The 16,666-nt window shown below is 42.6% G+C and overlaps 1 protein-coding gene across 3 annotated transcripts in view; it reads left to right on the top strand.

Moving 5' to 3' along the window:
* Nucleotides 1-16,666, top strand: part of MAP2K5 (mitogen-activated protein kinase kinase 5) — a 266,228-nt gene that overhangs the window by 149,523 nt on the left and 100,039 nt on the right. For all 3 annotated transcript variants that reach the window (XM_077746645.1, XM_077746636.1, XM_077746628.1), the window contains exon 16: nt 9,079-9,150. In XM_077746645.1, the coding sequence (XP_077602771.1) occupies nt 9,079-9,150 (72 nt within the window). The remainder of the gene's footprint in view (nt 1-9,078; nt 9,151-16,666) is intronic.

Here is a 16,666-nt window from a genome sequence, read left to right as displayed (position 1 = left end):
GCGTCCAACTCTTGATTTCGGTTCAAGTCATCTCGCATTCCTGGATTCGAGTCCTGCATCAAAGTCTGCTGATAGTGTGGAGCCTGCTTGGGTTTTCTCTCTCCCCCCATTTCTCTCTCTGCCCCTCCCCTGCTCATGTCCGCATGCACACACGTGCTCTCTCTCTCTCTCTTTCTCTCAAAATAAATATTAAAAAATTTTTTCTTAATGAATAAAACTCCTATAAATGAAACAACTTTGGAGCACCTGGGTGGCTTAGTCAGTAGAGCATCTGACTTGTTTTCAGCAGTGTCAGCTCACATCATGATCCCAGCGTCGTGGGATCGAGCCCCGTGTCAGGCTCTGTGCTAAGCACAGAGCCTGCTTAAGATTCTCTCTATCTCTCCTTCTGCTTTTCTCCCTCGCTCACACTCACTCTCTCCCTTTCTAAATAAAATTTAAAAAAAGAAACAACTTTTCATCTACCCATCATGTTTTCTACCCGTCATGTTTTTAGTAGCTTTACATTGCTCTAATAATTAAATTGCATTATGTTTGAATGTACAAATCTAGATTACAGTTGTCTTTCCCAGGTGTACATTAAAGAAATTACCTTTTTTTTCCTTTTGGTTTATGGATGAGTGTGATGCATCCCTCTATTAATTAAATACGTGAAGATTAAAATTATGAAATGTTAGCTCAGGTTGGCACAGCTAAAATTGCTTTGCTTCTTGGGTGAGTGAATTCTACTCATCAGCCTTTTAGTTCAAACTGTAAAAAGCATAAGATACTTAGAAAGCAAAGAGTGATCACCTGATAATTCAGCAGGCTCCCATTGACCACATACTTACCTAACTGGTGTGAGATCAGAGGTTGGGAGTAGGGAAAGATGGAAATACTATTTATTCTATTTATTATTCTTTCCGGGTATTAATCCCTGCCTGATCTACCACGATACCGTATTATAGACCTACCATTGGGGGGACCCTGGCGAGTATGCAGAACTTCCCTGTATATGTTTTTTTCAACTTGTGAATCCATAAGCATTTCAAAATAAAACAAATCAGATAAGAAACAAAAGTTTTATTGGGACGTGGTCAGGCCCTTTTGTTTGGGTGTTGTCTGTGGCTGTTTCGGCACCACAGCAACAGAGTGGACTCCCTGTGTCAGTTGCAGCAGAGACCATATGGCCCACAAAGGGAGAAATATTTACTCGCTGGACACGTACAGGAAGTTTGCCAGCCTCTGGTCTATGCCAGCGAAAGCTGTATCTGAAACTGAGTACCTTCGGTTAATCAACCAGTATTTACTGAGCACTTTACATGCCATTTGCCAGGTTACAGTGGAGCCACTCGAATCCACATAAGATGTGGGCAGGAAGCATGGCATTATATGTGGCCACATTATGTGTAATATCATAAAGACTTACATTGTATCAAATATACATTGAGACAGTAAGAAGGCATACAGTGTACAAATTTGATGTAAGCACTATGTGAAAGGGTACTTAGAGAAGACATCCCTGTGGAAGGATGAGCAAGACATTAGAAACAGAAGGTAATGTGACATAGTTGGGGACAGGAGATGGGGTAGAGGACAAATAATAAGCTGTGGGAATATAAGTTAGAGATGAGCTGGTATGATACCCTCATTTTATGTCCATTTATCTTTATATTCATACAGCAGTAATGACAACAATAACAATAGCTGATATTTCGCCACATGTGCCAGTCACTCCTTTAAATTCTTACATGTATTAATGCTTTAAATCCTTACAACATCCCTACCAGAAGCGTATTATTGTTCTCATCTGACAGGTGAAAAAACAGGGATAGAGAAGTTGAGTAATTTACTCAAGTTGATACATTTAATAAGTGGCAGAGCCAAGGTTCAAACCTAAGTACTCAGTCTGCAGAGAGTATACTTTTAACTGCTGGACCTCTCACTGTTTCCAGATTATGTCTGTGACTCTCCCACTCTAGATTGCCGTCTGCAGAGGGGCAGCATTTATTCTGCTCATTCTCCATATCCAGGCCTTCACACAATGCAAAATGAATGAATTCATTCACGAAAGCTGCCTTCCAAAAATGACTTGTTCACTGATTATAAACAGAGCATCTAACATTTCATGTTAAGTATCCTACATGCATTATAAGGCATAGAAGACCCCAAATAACCCAAATACAGTCAACTAGGCTGCTCAGACATTGAAAAGAAAATAAATCAAAGAACTAGCCCTGCGTGTACAATCTCAATTCATTCTTCTATAATCTAAAGTATACGGTGTAAGAAAATGAGAATGAGGAAGAAGGACAGCTTTTTTAAGGTCCTAAATCATTAAAAAAATAATACTAATAACAACTTACAGGTGTGTTAAGAGGTGGAACTTGTAGAAGAGTTGGAAAGTCATCTGGTCCAACTTCCTCATTGACCAATGAGATTGGAAACTGAAGGGGCAATTTCAAGGACACACTACATTCTAGGGGCAGGCATTTAGGTTCAGTAGACACTTTAATCCAAAGCAAGAAAGATCTTCAACTACATTTTAAAAAGATCTCATCCAGCAGGATTACAAAAGAAGTCAAGAAGCCTTTGGGGACTCACATTAAATCATTTCTCAGATACTCTAATCACTAAAAATTTTACTCTTCTATTAAAATAAACACAGAAGTCCTTAAAACTTCAACCCACTGTTCAATCATTGTGATTTGTTTATTATTATAAATGTTTTAATGAAATACAAAAGTTTGACATTATTATTATGGATAGTTGAAGATTTAAAGTTAAAAAAAATCTTATCCAAATACTTGTGCTTTGCAGTCAGAAAGTCCGTCAAAATGACTATTCTTATCTTTTAACCGTTTTTCCTGCCTCGGCTATTCCTGTCCTTGGAAATGACTTTTACCCAGAATGAAACCTATGCAGATTACATGATACAGCTACATTGGCCGTGTTTGTGCAGTGATTGTCATGGCAATGCTGATGATCAAAAGGAGGCTATCATTTACTGAGCATTCCCATATGACAGGTATCGAATCAAGCAAAATGCATGGATTCATTTAATCTTCACACAACCCCATGAAGTATACATATTATTATTGTCTTCATTTTACAGATAAGGAAACAAAACATAAAGTAACTTTAGCCCAGGGCCTCAGAGTTGGCCTCGTAGTGAGAGTCAAGATTTAATTAGAACAGGAACTTCTAGTTTCTAGTAACAGCAGGTTAGTTAGGTTATTTGTACCAACTCGTCTGTTGAAAAATGCTGAGTAAAACACTTTGAAAACCATCTCAAATGCTTTGAAGAGCTAAAATGACAATGGGAATCTCCTAGAACAATTTTTTTAATGTTTGTTTTTGAGAGAGAGAAGTGTCAGAGAGAGAGGGAAACACACAATCCAAAGCAGGCTCCAGGCTCCAAGCTGTCAGCACAGAGCCCGACGTGGGGCTTGAACTCACGGAACTACCTGATCCAAAGTCGGACACTTAACCAACTGAGCCACCCAGGCTCCCCTCCTAGAACCATTTTTAGATGGACTCCTGCAACAGAGGAGAAAGCAGAATCTTGGCACAACAAAGCTCATTCTTCCTGAGGAAGTAGGTATAGGGCATCTGCCAATATCCCCACCATCAGGGATGTGGGGGTCCTCCTAAGGCAGACGTTCTTAGTGGAGGTCTCCGTATCCTCAAGGAAGCCTGAAGGTCTCACTCTCGGTGTAAGAGCAAACCAGAGCCAAAGCTGCTCCTCCTCCCCCAGTCCCGAGGAACAAAAGGAAAGGGGAGAATTGTGGGCACAGGCTAACTCTGATTTGCACCCTGAGTGTTTGTATTCATGACCTGAGTTGGAAAAGAAGCTCCATGCTGAGAATTTGGTTTAAGGTAGGCACATCTTCCTAAAGCCTCAAAGAATCTCTCAAAATCTTTTAAGAACGAAAACTGGCAAGTAGTGAACGAGAAACCAGGCACACAAGGAAACAAGGCAGCATGAAAAAGAACCAACCAGCAGGAACGACAGATACACACAGACTTCAAATCATAAGTTTTAAAAGTGACACAGCAGATTCAAAATCTCGAAACTACTGGATTAAAATTTAACAACTCACTCCTTGGTAGTACGCTGGATATAGGAAGAGAGAGGATTTATGAACTGGAAGATAGGTTGAGTTAGAGCAGTCCCACTCCAGTCTCTTGGGTAACCAATATGCCCTCCTACCCACAGGCGTCTTGTCAGCTGAAAAAACATTGTACCGGGGCACCTGGGTGTCTCAGTCGGGTAAGCGTCTGACTTCGGCTCAGGTCACCGATCTAGCGGTTTGTGAGTTACCCGCATCGGGCTCTGTGCTGACAGCTCAGTGCCTGGAGCCTGCTTCCAATTCTGTATCTCTCTCTCTCTTTGTCCCTCCCCTGGTTGTGCACTCTCTCTCTTTCCTCTCTCTCTCTGTCTTTCCTCTGTCTCTCTCTCTCTCTCTCTCACACACACACACACACACACACACACACACACACACATTTAAAAATTTATTTTAAAAATCCCCATTGTTCGTGATCTATATTTTGAGTACTTACTAAAGTATTTGTGCATACTTTCGTTAATTTACTGAGTAGTGTAATCTGGAGCATAAGTTCTTTATCAGAAGAGATTAGGAATGTACCTTGGTATCTTGTTGCTTTTGACAAGTAAATCCTGGGGTATTGTATAGAGACAGTTCTAGAGTGAGTCAGCTAAATGTGGATCCTGGGTAAAAAATAAGTCACAGAGGGTGGCTGGAAGGAGTGGAGTGTGCAGCTTGGAGCCACTGCCCTTTCAGATCCTGTATAAACTCGGCTTTTTATATCATCACCGCTCCTTACTGTTATCATTGAGAACAGACCAGGACTTTTCCAGGACTTTTCCTCCTATACTTAAACCCCAGTACAGACGTGCCTCAGACAGGGAGTCATGTTTTTCCCATTATTTAGCTTTCCACACTGGTGACAGCTGCCGTGTCAGAAGGTAACCCCGCTTTCGATTTTTAACTGCAACATGTCCATCACAGACCCTCTGTCAGTAGTGTGGTACCTGGTGGTTGGTTTTGTTTTGTTTTAGAGGGGAGAGAACAGCGCAGGCCACCTTGGCTTCGAGTGTAAGAACAGATTTGAATTGTGCAGCCTCCGGCCATCAGGTCCTGGCTCCATAAATTCAAAATGTGTTGGGGCTGATCTCGTGCCTGTGTCAGTTTCAGGGGCCTGGGCGCGTTTCCCAAGCTGTATCCACCGTACCATTTCTTCAGGTAGACCCGTAGAGCCGGCCCCCTTCTTCTCTCACTGAGCACAGCACCACAACAGTGATCTCGCTTTGTTGGNTCTCTCTCTCTCTCTCTCACACACACACACACACACACACAAACATTTAAACTTTATTTTACTTTATCTTCAGCTTCCTGTTTTCATTTGTTTTGAAAGTGCAGTGGGCAGGGGCACCTGGGTGGCTCAGTCAGTTAAGCATCTGACTCCTTGTTTCCGCTCAGGTCGTGATCTCACAGTTTGTGAGTTCAAGCCCTGTGTTGTTCTCTGTTCTGGCAGTGTGGAGCCTGCTTGGGATTCTGTCTTCCTCTCTCTGCTCCTCCCCCACATGCTGTCTCTCAGAATAAATAAAAATAAGCTTTAAAAAAAAAGTTCATTGGGCAACTATTATAAATGTATTTAATGTTATTGTTGGTCCTGTCAAAATATTTTGTATGTGGGCTCCACTTTCGTTTATTTGCTTTTTCTGTACGCTGAATGAAGTGCTATATTTTGGTAACTGTCAGCTAGTGGAATCAAGAAAAGGAGAGAGTAGGAGAGAAGAAACAGGGAAGAAGGCAACATTTGGTTATTTCTTTAAGAGTTCTAGGGGTGCCCGGGGGGCTTAGTTGGTTGAGTGTCTAACTTTGGCTCCAGTCATGATCTCAGGGCTCCTGAGCTCGAGCCCTGCATTAGGCTCTATGCTGACAGCTCAGAGCCTGGAGCCTGCTTCAGATTATGTGTCTCCCTCTCTCTCTGCCCCTTTCCTGCTCATTCTCTCTCCCTCTCTCTCTCTCCCTCTCTATCTCTCTCAAAAATAAGTATTTAAAAAAAATTTTTAATAAAGAGTTCTAGAAGATTTTAAGATTTTCATGTTTGCTGGATATTTCTTCATGAGCATGAATAGCAGTAATACTGGGGAAGTTATGTTAGTAGAACACTTCAGGGGACTTAATAATTGGCACATGCTTAAAACCAAATGTGCAGTAAACATGTATTCCATCCCTTCAAGGCAGCCTACCTTGACCACACACTGGCTTTGTGCCAGCCATGGTACTAGATATGAGATGAGTAAGACACTCTCTTGGCCTCTTAGGAGAAACAGGCTAGTAATCTGATGATTACAACACAGTGCAGTCAATTAATATTAAAGATACAAGCAACATTTTCATGCAGGACAGAGGCAAGAAATTGTAATTCTTCCTGAGAAGTGCAGGAATGTTTCACCAAAATAAGGTGCCCCACGACCAGGGCCTATAAAAGAAATGTTCATGAAGCACAGAAGAGGAAGATAGGTCATTGCCTTTGTAGGGAACATGGAGATGTTTAGTGGCTGAAGCTGAGTATATACCAAAAAATCACCCAGAGAAATTATTTTTTATTTTTTATTTAAAAAAATTTTTTTAATGTTTTATTTATTTCTAGGAGAGAGAGAGACAGCGTGAGCAGGGGAGGGTCAGAGAGAGAGGGAGTCACAGACTGAAACAGGCTCCAGGCTCTGAGCTGGCAGTCAGCACAGAGCCCGACGCGGGGCTCGAACCCACGAACCGCGAGATCATGACCTAAGCGAAAGTCGGACGCTCAACCGACTAAGCCACCCAGGCGCCCTGGGAAATTATTTTTTTAGAAGAAGATCCCCCGAACCACTTGAGAGGTTCTGATTCAGGCGGTTCGTCTGTAATACACACCTCAGGCAGTCAGTTCTCTGAAAGCTAGTGTGAAAACCATAATTTGAGAAATACTGACCAGCTCAAGATTAATGTGTGGCTCTTCTGACTTCTGTTTCTGGGGGCAGTGTGACACACTAGAAAGAACCCTCATTTTGCAGTCAGACATACCTGGGTTTGAATCCCGACCGCGTTCCTAAACAGTATGCCTCATATTTAGCCATAGTTCTAGACTTCAGCAGCCACTTAATTTTATTAAGCTCAGTTTTTACATCTGTAAAATGAGGGCAGTAATATCTGACTTTAGTGTAGAGAATGCAAAGTATCCCAGTGCCCGGCATATACTAGCTGGTCATTTAATGACCAGCTACCACTGTCCTATAGTCATATAGTGGGTGCAAACTAAACCTCTCTGTACCCCCTTTTCCCCAGCTGTTAGAAGTGAATGATAATAGTACTAATCTAATATGGGTGCTTATGAATCCAAAATGAGACATACATTAGCACTTAAACCAATGCCAGGCGTATGGAAATTCTTCAATAAATGCATGTGGTAGTGTTGATGATGCTGATGATGATGATGTGGTAATGTTGATGATGATGATGATGATGATGATCGTGGTGGTGGTGGTAGTGGTGGTAACTCCTGTAACTAACTGGCTGCTTTCATCCTAGTACCTGTTGAACTAGCTGGAGCTGGGTAATGGGTTCATTCATGTCTGAACAAGGAACTTCAGAACTGATGGTGTGGGGGATTTGAATGTGAAAGTAAAAGTACTGGGAGATTGAGATGGCCGTGTCTATTAGCCGCTGGGAGAAATGGTCACATGACACATGGCCCTTGGGAAGAATTGTCCTTGGTAGGAAAGGGGTTTTACAAATTAAAGAAATAAATAAAAGAAGGGAAAGAAGCCAGGTAAGTATATTGAGGTAGCCTGATGGGTATGAGGAGAAAGTAGGTCACGAAGTTCTGGGTCCCAGCTAAGCCAACCCCTCAAGATGTAGGACTGTGCCTACTCACCCGAAAGCACCTTGCTCACACCTTCTCCCCTGACATATCCCCTGCTGGTGGGTGGTGGGTGCCTACCTCCTCCATCGGCAGTGGACCAGCCTGAGCCTGGCCCCAGGTACTCTTGAGGGCTCCCATGAAAGCTCCTGAAGGCTGGTGCCAGTGGTGGCCATCAAGACCCCCAGGGATGGTACAGAGAATAGAATGGCGCCCTGAGGGCCAGGAGGTACAGGTTATGATCCTAGACCCGCTGTCACCAGCTCTGTGACCTTGAGTGACCATGAGACTCTACCTCCATGAGACTTCTGTTTGTGTGCTCCTGTGTTCATTCAGAAGATTTATGTTAAGTACCATACTGAATGCTGCATCCTGGAGGGATAGAGAGACCAGGCAGCACCCACTCCACCAAGAAACTATTCCTTTTGAAGTAGAGAGAGTACATGTAGTGGCTTTCTAGACAAGGTATTTGCTATGCATCCTGAATGGAGGACCATTTGTCCCAAGTGGACCTTTCAAACTGTTCCTTGGTTCATGTCAAAAGAAACCCTGATAATTGGAATAAAATTGCTGAACAGTAGGTGAATCTGGGTAAAAGGAAATAGGGATTTTTTTATTTGTCTTAGTTTTTCAACTTTCTTGCACGTTTGAAATTATATCCAAGTAAGAAGTTAAAAGATTAAAAATAAAAATATCCCTAGTGATGCAGACCCATCTCTCAAAGTGCAATTAAGTGATAACATTATGTAATGTAGTTTGTCACTTCACAGCTGAGACCACTGAATTTGGAGGGAGAGGACCTGGGTTCAGGTCTCAGCTCATTTACTAGCTGAGGACTTTGCCTAAACGATTTCACCAATACGAGCCTCCATTTTCTTCATCTCTAAAACAGAGGTAATAAAGTTTTCCTCACAGGGACTTTGTGAGGATTCAGTAAGATTCTGTATATCTGTATTACCTATGTAGTTTCTATATGTTACCTATTTAATATGTATATATATATATATATATATATATATATACACACACACACACACGTGAGATTATTTTGCTCGTCATAAAGTCCCATAAAATGTTGATGGCTAACCTGCCTTAGCCAAGCCCATGGTAGTGTTTCCTGGACTCGCTTCCATCAGCTCACAAGCTCCCTTTGTTTTCTTACAGCCTGAAAGAATTTCTGGGGAGCAGTATGGCATCCATTCTGATGTCTGGAGTTTAGGAATCTCTTTCATGGAGGTATGTTGTTTGCAAATAGATGTTTCTGTGTATAACCGTCCTAATATTTTCTATCAGGAAGGATGAAGATTTTGAGAAAACTAAAAATAAACCTCTGTGTACCCAGAAATATGTACAATTTCTATTAGTTATGTGTACGTACACATGGAGTTTAACTCCAAAGTCCTCGTTTTGATATCCTTGAATGGCTTGTGAATAGACCATTCGGAGGTGCTGTTTCTCGCACATCACCTGTACAAAACTTACCTGGAGAGCTTCTTAAAAATACAGGCTCCCCGACTACCATCTAAGACTAATTAAATCCGAATCTTTAAGAATCTGCATTATTAACATGTTCCCTGGTGACCTTTATGCACACTAGAGCCTGCATTATAATAAAAGATTCCAGAGTTCTGTGTAATGGTACCCTTGTTGGAATGCACATATAACTTCCAGTGGTGATTACTTTAAAGAGTGCAGCCTTACTCATTTGGATGTATAAAGTCTATATGTTTGTTTAGAAAGAAAAAAAACACTTTGCTTCAATATAGTCATTTCACATGTTGGGGGAATGGGGCACGATACGATCTGGGGGAGGGGAGAGGTATGTATTTAGCACGATTTTAATGTCTTTACTCCTTATAGCTGTATTTAGAATGGACTTTATCTTAGTGTGCTACATATAACCCCACAAGAGCTCTGTGCTAAGGTTTCCTACAAGAACAATTGATTTATAAGGAAATGTGTACAATTTCTATGAGAAAGATATCTGGCTCAATGTGAATTGTACTAGTATAGAATCTGGATCCTCTCCAGTACTTCAAGAATTGTTTCTCACCTGCATTGATTCAGAGAAAGGAGGTTTTTTTTAAAAAAAGTAGAAAGGACTGTCCTCAAATAAGATCATGGATAGAGTTGCAGTCACATTTTTATCACCTCTTTTGGGGTCAAATACTTCTTTCTGTGATTTTTGTAATGCATGCATGCAGTTGAATTTATAAGGAAATATCTTTAGACTCAATTCACCTGCACTATGGAGAGAAAGCAAGATTAATCAGTGTTTATTAAACTATATTTTTCTGCTTCTTCACAAAAGAGAATCTAAGAGGAAATACAGTATGTATGCATCAGCTGAGTGGTTAGCAATAATGGCGGACAGAAGCTCAGAACCGCGTTTCCCAACAGAAGCCTGAAGGGCTTGTTCAATTAACCTGTTTTGAGGGAAACTCATTCTTTTGATTTGTGAAACTCAGGCCTTACTCTTATATAAATACTCTTCGCATGTTTAAAAAAGTTTTTTTAATGTTTATTTTTGAAAGACAGAGCATGAGGGGGGAGGGGCAGAGAGAAAGGGAGATAGGCTCCAGGCTCTGAGCTGTCAGGACAGAGCCCAAAGCAGGGCTCGAATCCATGAACCATGAGATCATGACCTGAGTCGAAGTCAGACGCTTAACCAACTGAGCCACCCCTTTGCATGTTTAAACCATTGTCCTCCAGTGCATTTAACAAATGACCAGATGTGGTGTAGAACGTTTGAGAAGTGTGTGGTGTCCAGCTAAGAACCTAGATTGGGAATGAAATACAGCAGTTTCACCTTTGCTGCTGGTTTCTAGGTGTCCTGGGCGAGCCACTGTCCTTCACCAGGCTTCTGTTTCTTCATCTGTAAGGTAATGCTCTCGCAGCCCTTTTCCAGAATAACATTCTATGACTCCAAGCAGTCTATTTTCTTTCTTTAACTTTCTGCATCAACTCTAGAGCTGAGTGACTTGGACGATGTACACCCTAGCGTGACTTGGGCGATGTACGCCCTGGCGTGATATAACATGCAGAGACACATACTACCATGAGAGAACATAGCTAATAGATTGAGGATTTAGAACAGATATATTCACTGTTCTCTCCTTGCACACTCATTTTCTTATTTATATATTGAGCTCCTGCTATGTCTGTTAGATAGGCGATGGGGATACGGTAATGAAAGGACATTCTAGTCTCGACTCTCATGGAGTAGGGTGTGAGGAGGACAGAAAACAGGATAACGAAATATATAAATTGTCAGATGGTGGCAAGTCCTGTGGAGAAAAATAAAGCGGGGTAGTCCTTTCTGATAAAGTACCTTTGAGCAGAGGCTTGGATGACGTGAAAGGAGGGAGCCATCAGGCAACAGCGGATACAGAGGTGCTAAACTGGAGTGTGTTTGGCATGCTCAAGGGAAGCCAAGAGACCAAGGTCACTGTCGTGGAGTTATTAAGGGGAAAGATGGGAAAAAATACATTCAGAGAGGTACCAGGAGTTAGAGCATATACCTACCATGCCTTGTAGGCCATGGTAAGAACTTGAGGTTTTCCTCTGAGGATAAATGACTGAATTATATTTTCAAAATATCATTGGGTGTTCTGTGGAGCACAGACCATAGAGGGACAAGCATGGAAACATGGACATCAGTTAAGATAGGTAGGTACATGAGAAGGTAGGTAGGTAGGTAGGTAGGTAGGTAGGTAGATTGATAGATAGATGCCCAATACGTAGAACAGATTTATATTACATATTGAAACATACCTCTGCCAATATTGTGCTAGGTGCTAGGAATGCAAAGATTTAAAAAGAGGGTCTTTATAGTATAAGGGGGGAATTTGTCATTGTTGTCTTTGGTGTTTTGTCAGTCATGTTCATTTATCCTGGAGATAAACTGTTGAACGGTCTCCAGAAGACTGAAGAAAACAGACTCACTGAATTCATAAGACTGAGGAGGATTAAGGGACAGGGACTGTGTAACAAACTGTCACATCGAGTGTGGGACACCTGAATGCCAGAAGGAATGTGTTGGCTCAAAGTGGAGAGTAGGGGAAGACAGGAAGGGCTAGGTGTCCTAATGCTCCCTGTGTTTTCAGATGGTTGGTGACGAGCCAGATGTTAAATCAGAAGGAGTCGGTAATGTCAGTACAGGGAGTCAGGTGCAGTCTGACTACGATCAGCAAGAAAGGTTGTTGAGCACCTCTTTGTGCATGATGCTTCACCAAGTGATGTCAGAGAGAACTGTGTAATTGTAGCACTTTCTTCTAGGAGCTCACCACCTACCAGACAAGCAAGTGACAGCTGTGACTGAACACAAGTTACAGAGCAGTAAGCCACTAGGGAATAGAGTAAGGCCCCCGGTGTGTCTTTTACCAAATTCATCTGGGGCATAAGGTAACACAAAGTAAGTGATAGGGAAAGGGAGTCGGAGGTTTTGAGCCCATAGAAGAGAAATCGTGAATGATTCAGTGACGGAGGGAGCCCCAAGGTTCTTTTCTTCCTTAGGGGCAGATGTAATGAGAATATCACCTGAGGGGATGGGGAGCTTAGTCCGCAAGAAGCACTTGAAGTCAAGCACTAAGCAGAGAGTTTTTGTTTTCACCCACAGTCTGTCTGCTTGGGATAAATGTGGCAAATCCTGTTTCAAGTCACGATAGAAGTGTGGATCTCCACAGCATTTTAAAATTCACAGCATTTTAAAATTCTGAATAACAAATTGTATTCTGAAACAGAGTCCCCATCATCAAAGAATTGCTTCTCTTCTGTTTATCCTCACTTTTAAAACCAAGACTCCTTTTCTAGGGGTATGCTCTGAAGAGTAAACACGCCCATTCAGTATTGACTATTTAAGCACTTCTCATGGGCCAGGCCTTGGAGAATGGGTCGCAGAAATCTGCTGATAGAGAAGACCAACACCTAAGGCCCGAAACAAAACAACCAGTGTGCTAGCATCTTTGGTCAAGGTGCTTCCTAAATACTCTGAGCGCCAGGCCTGCGGGAGAGGCGGGGTTTCTCCAGATGATTTACAGTTGAGCTGAATTGGTCTTTTTTTTTTTTTTTAATGTTTATTTATTTTTGTGAGAGAGAGACAGAGTGTGAGCTGGGGAGGTGCAGGGAGAGAGGGAGACACAGAATCTGTAGCAGGCTCCAGGCTCCGAGCTGTCAGCCCAGAGCCCGACGCAGGACTCAAACTCTCAAATGGTGAGATCAGGACCTGAGCCAAAGTTGGACGCTTAATCAGACACTTAACTGACTGGAATGGTCTTGAACGGAGTTAGCCCCTGGTAAAAAGAAGGAAAAGAGGGAAGAGCCCCTCCCCGTGGCCCCACACATACTAAGGTGGATCTCTGTGAACACCTCGGAAGAGATCTAGTGTCAGAGCATGCAAGGCCTCATCTGGGCCCTTCCACGACCTCTTTGTGTGGGTACCTTAAAGTGTTTTGAGTCATTTGTATTCCCCTAGGGTGCTGGCGGTAAAGAAACAAATGGGATCAAAATACAGGAAACTGAGCAAGGGAATCTTTCTGAATGTATACAAGAATCAGATAGAGGCCAAGTGGAAACGAGAGTCTTCTCTGCCTTCTGCCTCTACTAGCACACCCCTCCCCCAGACTCCATAAACTCTCAGCCCCTCCCTGAGGTTTGGTGAGGGAGGAAGCAGAAGGCACTTTCATCATTTTGAACTCCTAAAATAGCGAGGCTCACCTCTGTTTGCCTTCCCGATGCTGCCCTCCCCTTGTTAATGTGCTGTCCTACTCCCCGTGGGGCTCATAACAAGGCCTCTCACACACTTGTTCATAAAAGATGATGCCACATGCCACTAAAATGTGCCATTAAAAAAGTCACAGACAGGTACATTTGTGCCTTAAGCAAAGAATCTTTAATATCAGACTGTCTGTTATCCAGGGACAGAGCTGCCCCATCTCCTCTCAGTTCAGTGTCCCTGTGGGATAAAATGGGTCTCTTCCAGGATTTTGTCAGCTGTATGTAGCATTTGGAGTTGGCAAAAGCAACAGAAACACGGAGATTACCCTTATAAAGGGGAAAAATGAGATTACTCAGCTTCACTGGAGCACGGCAATGTCACTGGGTGAGAAGAATTCGGCTCCTTTCCGTGTGTTTTGCTTATGGTTTTCAACTCAGATCTTCAAATGTGTTGTAGTTCTCATGCGGATTAGTTATGAAGCCAAATAAAGGTCATTGCCATATGAGGGGCTTGTATGGGCTCAATTTTGTCGTGGGAGAAAGAATCCATGTAGAATTGCATTTCTTCCTTGTACCTTCATGACAGAAATCAGTGTGGAAATGCAAAAAAAAATAATAATAATAAGTAAATAAAAAAAAGAAAAAGAAAAAGATAAAAAGAAGTAAAACCCACCAACAAAGGTATAAAATTCCTGAACTAGGACAAACTAGAAGGACTAATCCTGCTTCGCAGCATATCTGACTCTTCTAGAAAGCTCACACTGATCCAGTCAACTAGGTGATGAGTTTCAGGAGTCTTCACCCTAGTAGTTGCCATTCAAGACTTCAGGGCTAAACTGTAAAATGAAAATTGGTTGCATAATAAGAGCCAAGTTTGTATATATTTTTCTTATTTTTTAGAGAGAGAGCATGAGCAGGGGAGGGGCAGAGAGAGAGGGAGACACAGAATCCGAAGCAGGCTCCAGGCTCTGAGCTGTCAGCACAGAGCCCGACGCTGGGCTAGAACCCACAAACCATGAGATCATGACCTGAGTCGACATCGGACCCTTAACCAACTGAGCCACCCAGGCACCCCAGGGCACAAATTCTTACTTTCACAGGCAGCTCAATACCTATCTCTCCTCCCACAGACTGGCTCAAGAAGAGAAGTCCCTCTGGGTTTTTTTTCACTAATTAGTGATTCCACTCATATTCTTGTGTCATTTAAATCACAACATGTTTGCAAAAGCTGGTTTTTTTAAGTTGGCCCTTCTTGTGTCAAAAAATAAGTCAACGCACACCTTCCTCCAGCCTGGATTTTGCAGTACCCAGAATAATGCATTCACATTTTAAAAGGCAAGAGGCCTGTCCTGCACTGCCCTTATTCTCACCGAGTACGCTCTACAGGTACACGTTCTGGTTTGTGATTCTAGCCGGCGGGTTATTATAAGCCTTATTAAGGTTGGTGGTGAATAATCTTCTGACAGGCTTTTCTGCAGGAGTCAGACTGAAAGCCCATCTTTAACACATGCATTTTGCTCTTTTCACTTGGGTCCTCGCTTTTTTCTGCCTTTGTTTGCCTCCTCTCTCCGCCAGTCTCTTGAGTCTGAGGCATAGAACAATCTGGCTCGATGTGCTTGGTTAATTGGAGTGTCATCTAGTCCTCTGAGACGCCTCTTCAGCATGATCCCTGTTTTATTGAAGTGGTTTGAATGATGTGTTAAATGATGGAAGCAAAGCCCATGGCTTAGAGAAACGTCTCTAGAAAGGCGAAAAACATATCCAGGGAGCCACACAAGGTCACTGTCATCACAGTAACACCATCTTCTGAAGATTTTTATGAGTTCTGTTCTTTTGGCCAAGAGTGTTTTTCTTACGAGTTTTGGAATCCCCTTTCCCGAGTTAAAAGCAAACCCGTTGAACACTGCTGTTCACTCTACATGGCATATCATTTTCCTTCATCTCCCCAGGATACAGGTTAGATCCCCATCCTTCATGACGCCTACTCGGATCTCTCTGACTGAAAGTAGCATCCTCTTCTGACCTTCATCTTCATCTTCCTCACGGCATCTGCCTTTTCCACTTTGTACCATAATAATTCATAGGTGTCTCAGATTTCCTTACGATAGGAGTCACATCTGCTATGCTCAACACCTCCTCCACTCACCAGCACAATTCCACTGCTCCTCAGTGGGTACTCAGGAAGTCTTTGGGCTCAGTTTTTTCATACTTTTATCACAGCTCTGAAGCAGAAGTTTGATGGAGCCTTTAACATACGCACACATAAATGTTAGCTGAATAGATCGCCAGCATTTTGCATGTGGAGAAGGGTTTCTGTTTGCTGGAGTATAGACCTAGATCAGAGTTCAGTTCTCTCAGTCTAAACTGTAGATCCTTGGGTAAGTCATTTAATCTCTGGGCCTCAGCTTCCTCATCTTTAGATGGAAGCTTTACTTCAGAGCTCCTGGACACAGGTCACAATGAGAACATTAAGCTATTATCTCCTCTCTTTAAAAGGAATTATTTCCTTAAATGTTTATATTTTGTTCAAAAAAGTTGCTCATTTGATTAAAGCTTGGAACTTTAAAGGGGTGCTGTAGCTTCCCCTTGCACCTCAAACTCCACTACAAATAACTGTAAAGGAATTTTTTAAAAAGGCATACTACTCTGAAGACAAAGCAAAAGGGGAAGGAGACGCTAGCAACCAACTTCGGGGTGTGGAGACCCAACGGACAGCGGCAAACAACCTAGCAGAGCCCAGAATGCTGAAATCCTAAGCTGGCTGTAAAGAAAGTGACAGGGCGCCTGGGTGGCTCAATCGGTTGAGCGCTTGACTCCGGCTCAGGTCATGATCTCATGGTTCGTGGGTTCAGGCCCCGTGTCGCCCTCTGTGTTGACAGCTCCGAACCTGAAGCCTGCTTTGGATCTTGCGTCTACTTCTCTCCCTCTACTCCCCACCCGTGTGTGCGCTCGCGTGCTCTCTCTCTCTCTCAAATAAATAAATAACAAAGATTTTAAAAAAGAAGAAAAAAGTGATAAAGACCCCAATTCCTTTTTT

This window comes from Crocuta crocuta, unplaced genomic scaffold (assembly GCF_008692635.1).
Source record: "Crocuta crocuta isolate KB4526 unplaced genomic scaffold, BGI_CrCroc_1.0 scaffold130, whole genome shotgun sequence".
Classification (NCBI taxonomy): Eukaryota; Metazoa; Chordata; class Mammalia; order Carnivora; family Hyaenidae; genus Crocuta; species Crocuta crocuta.
Note: the sequence above shows the minus strand (reverse complement) of the source record. Positions and strands in the feature narration are given on the sequence as shown.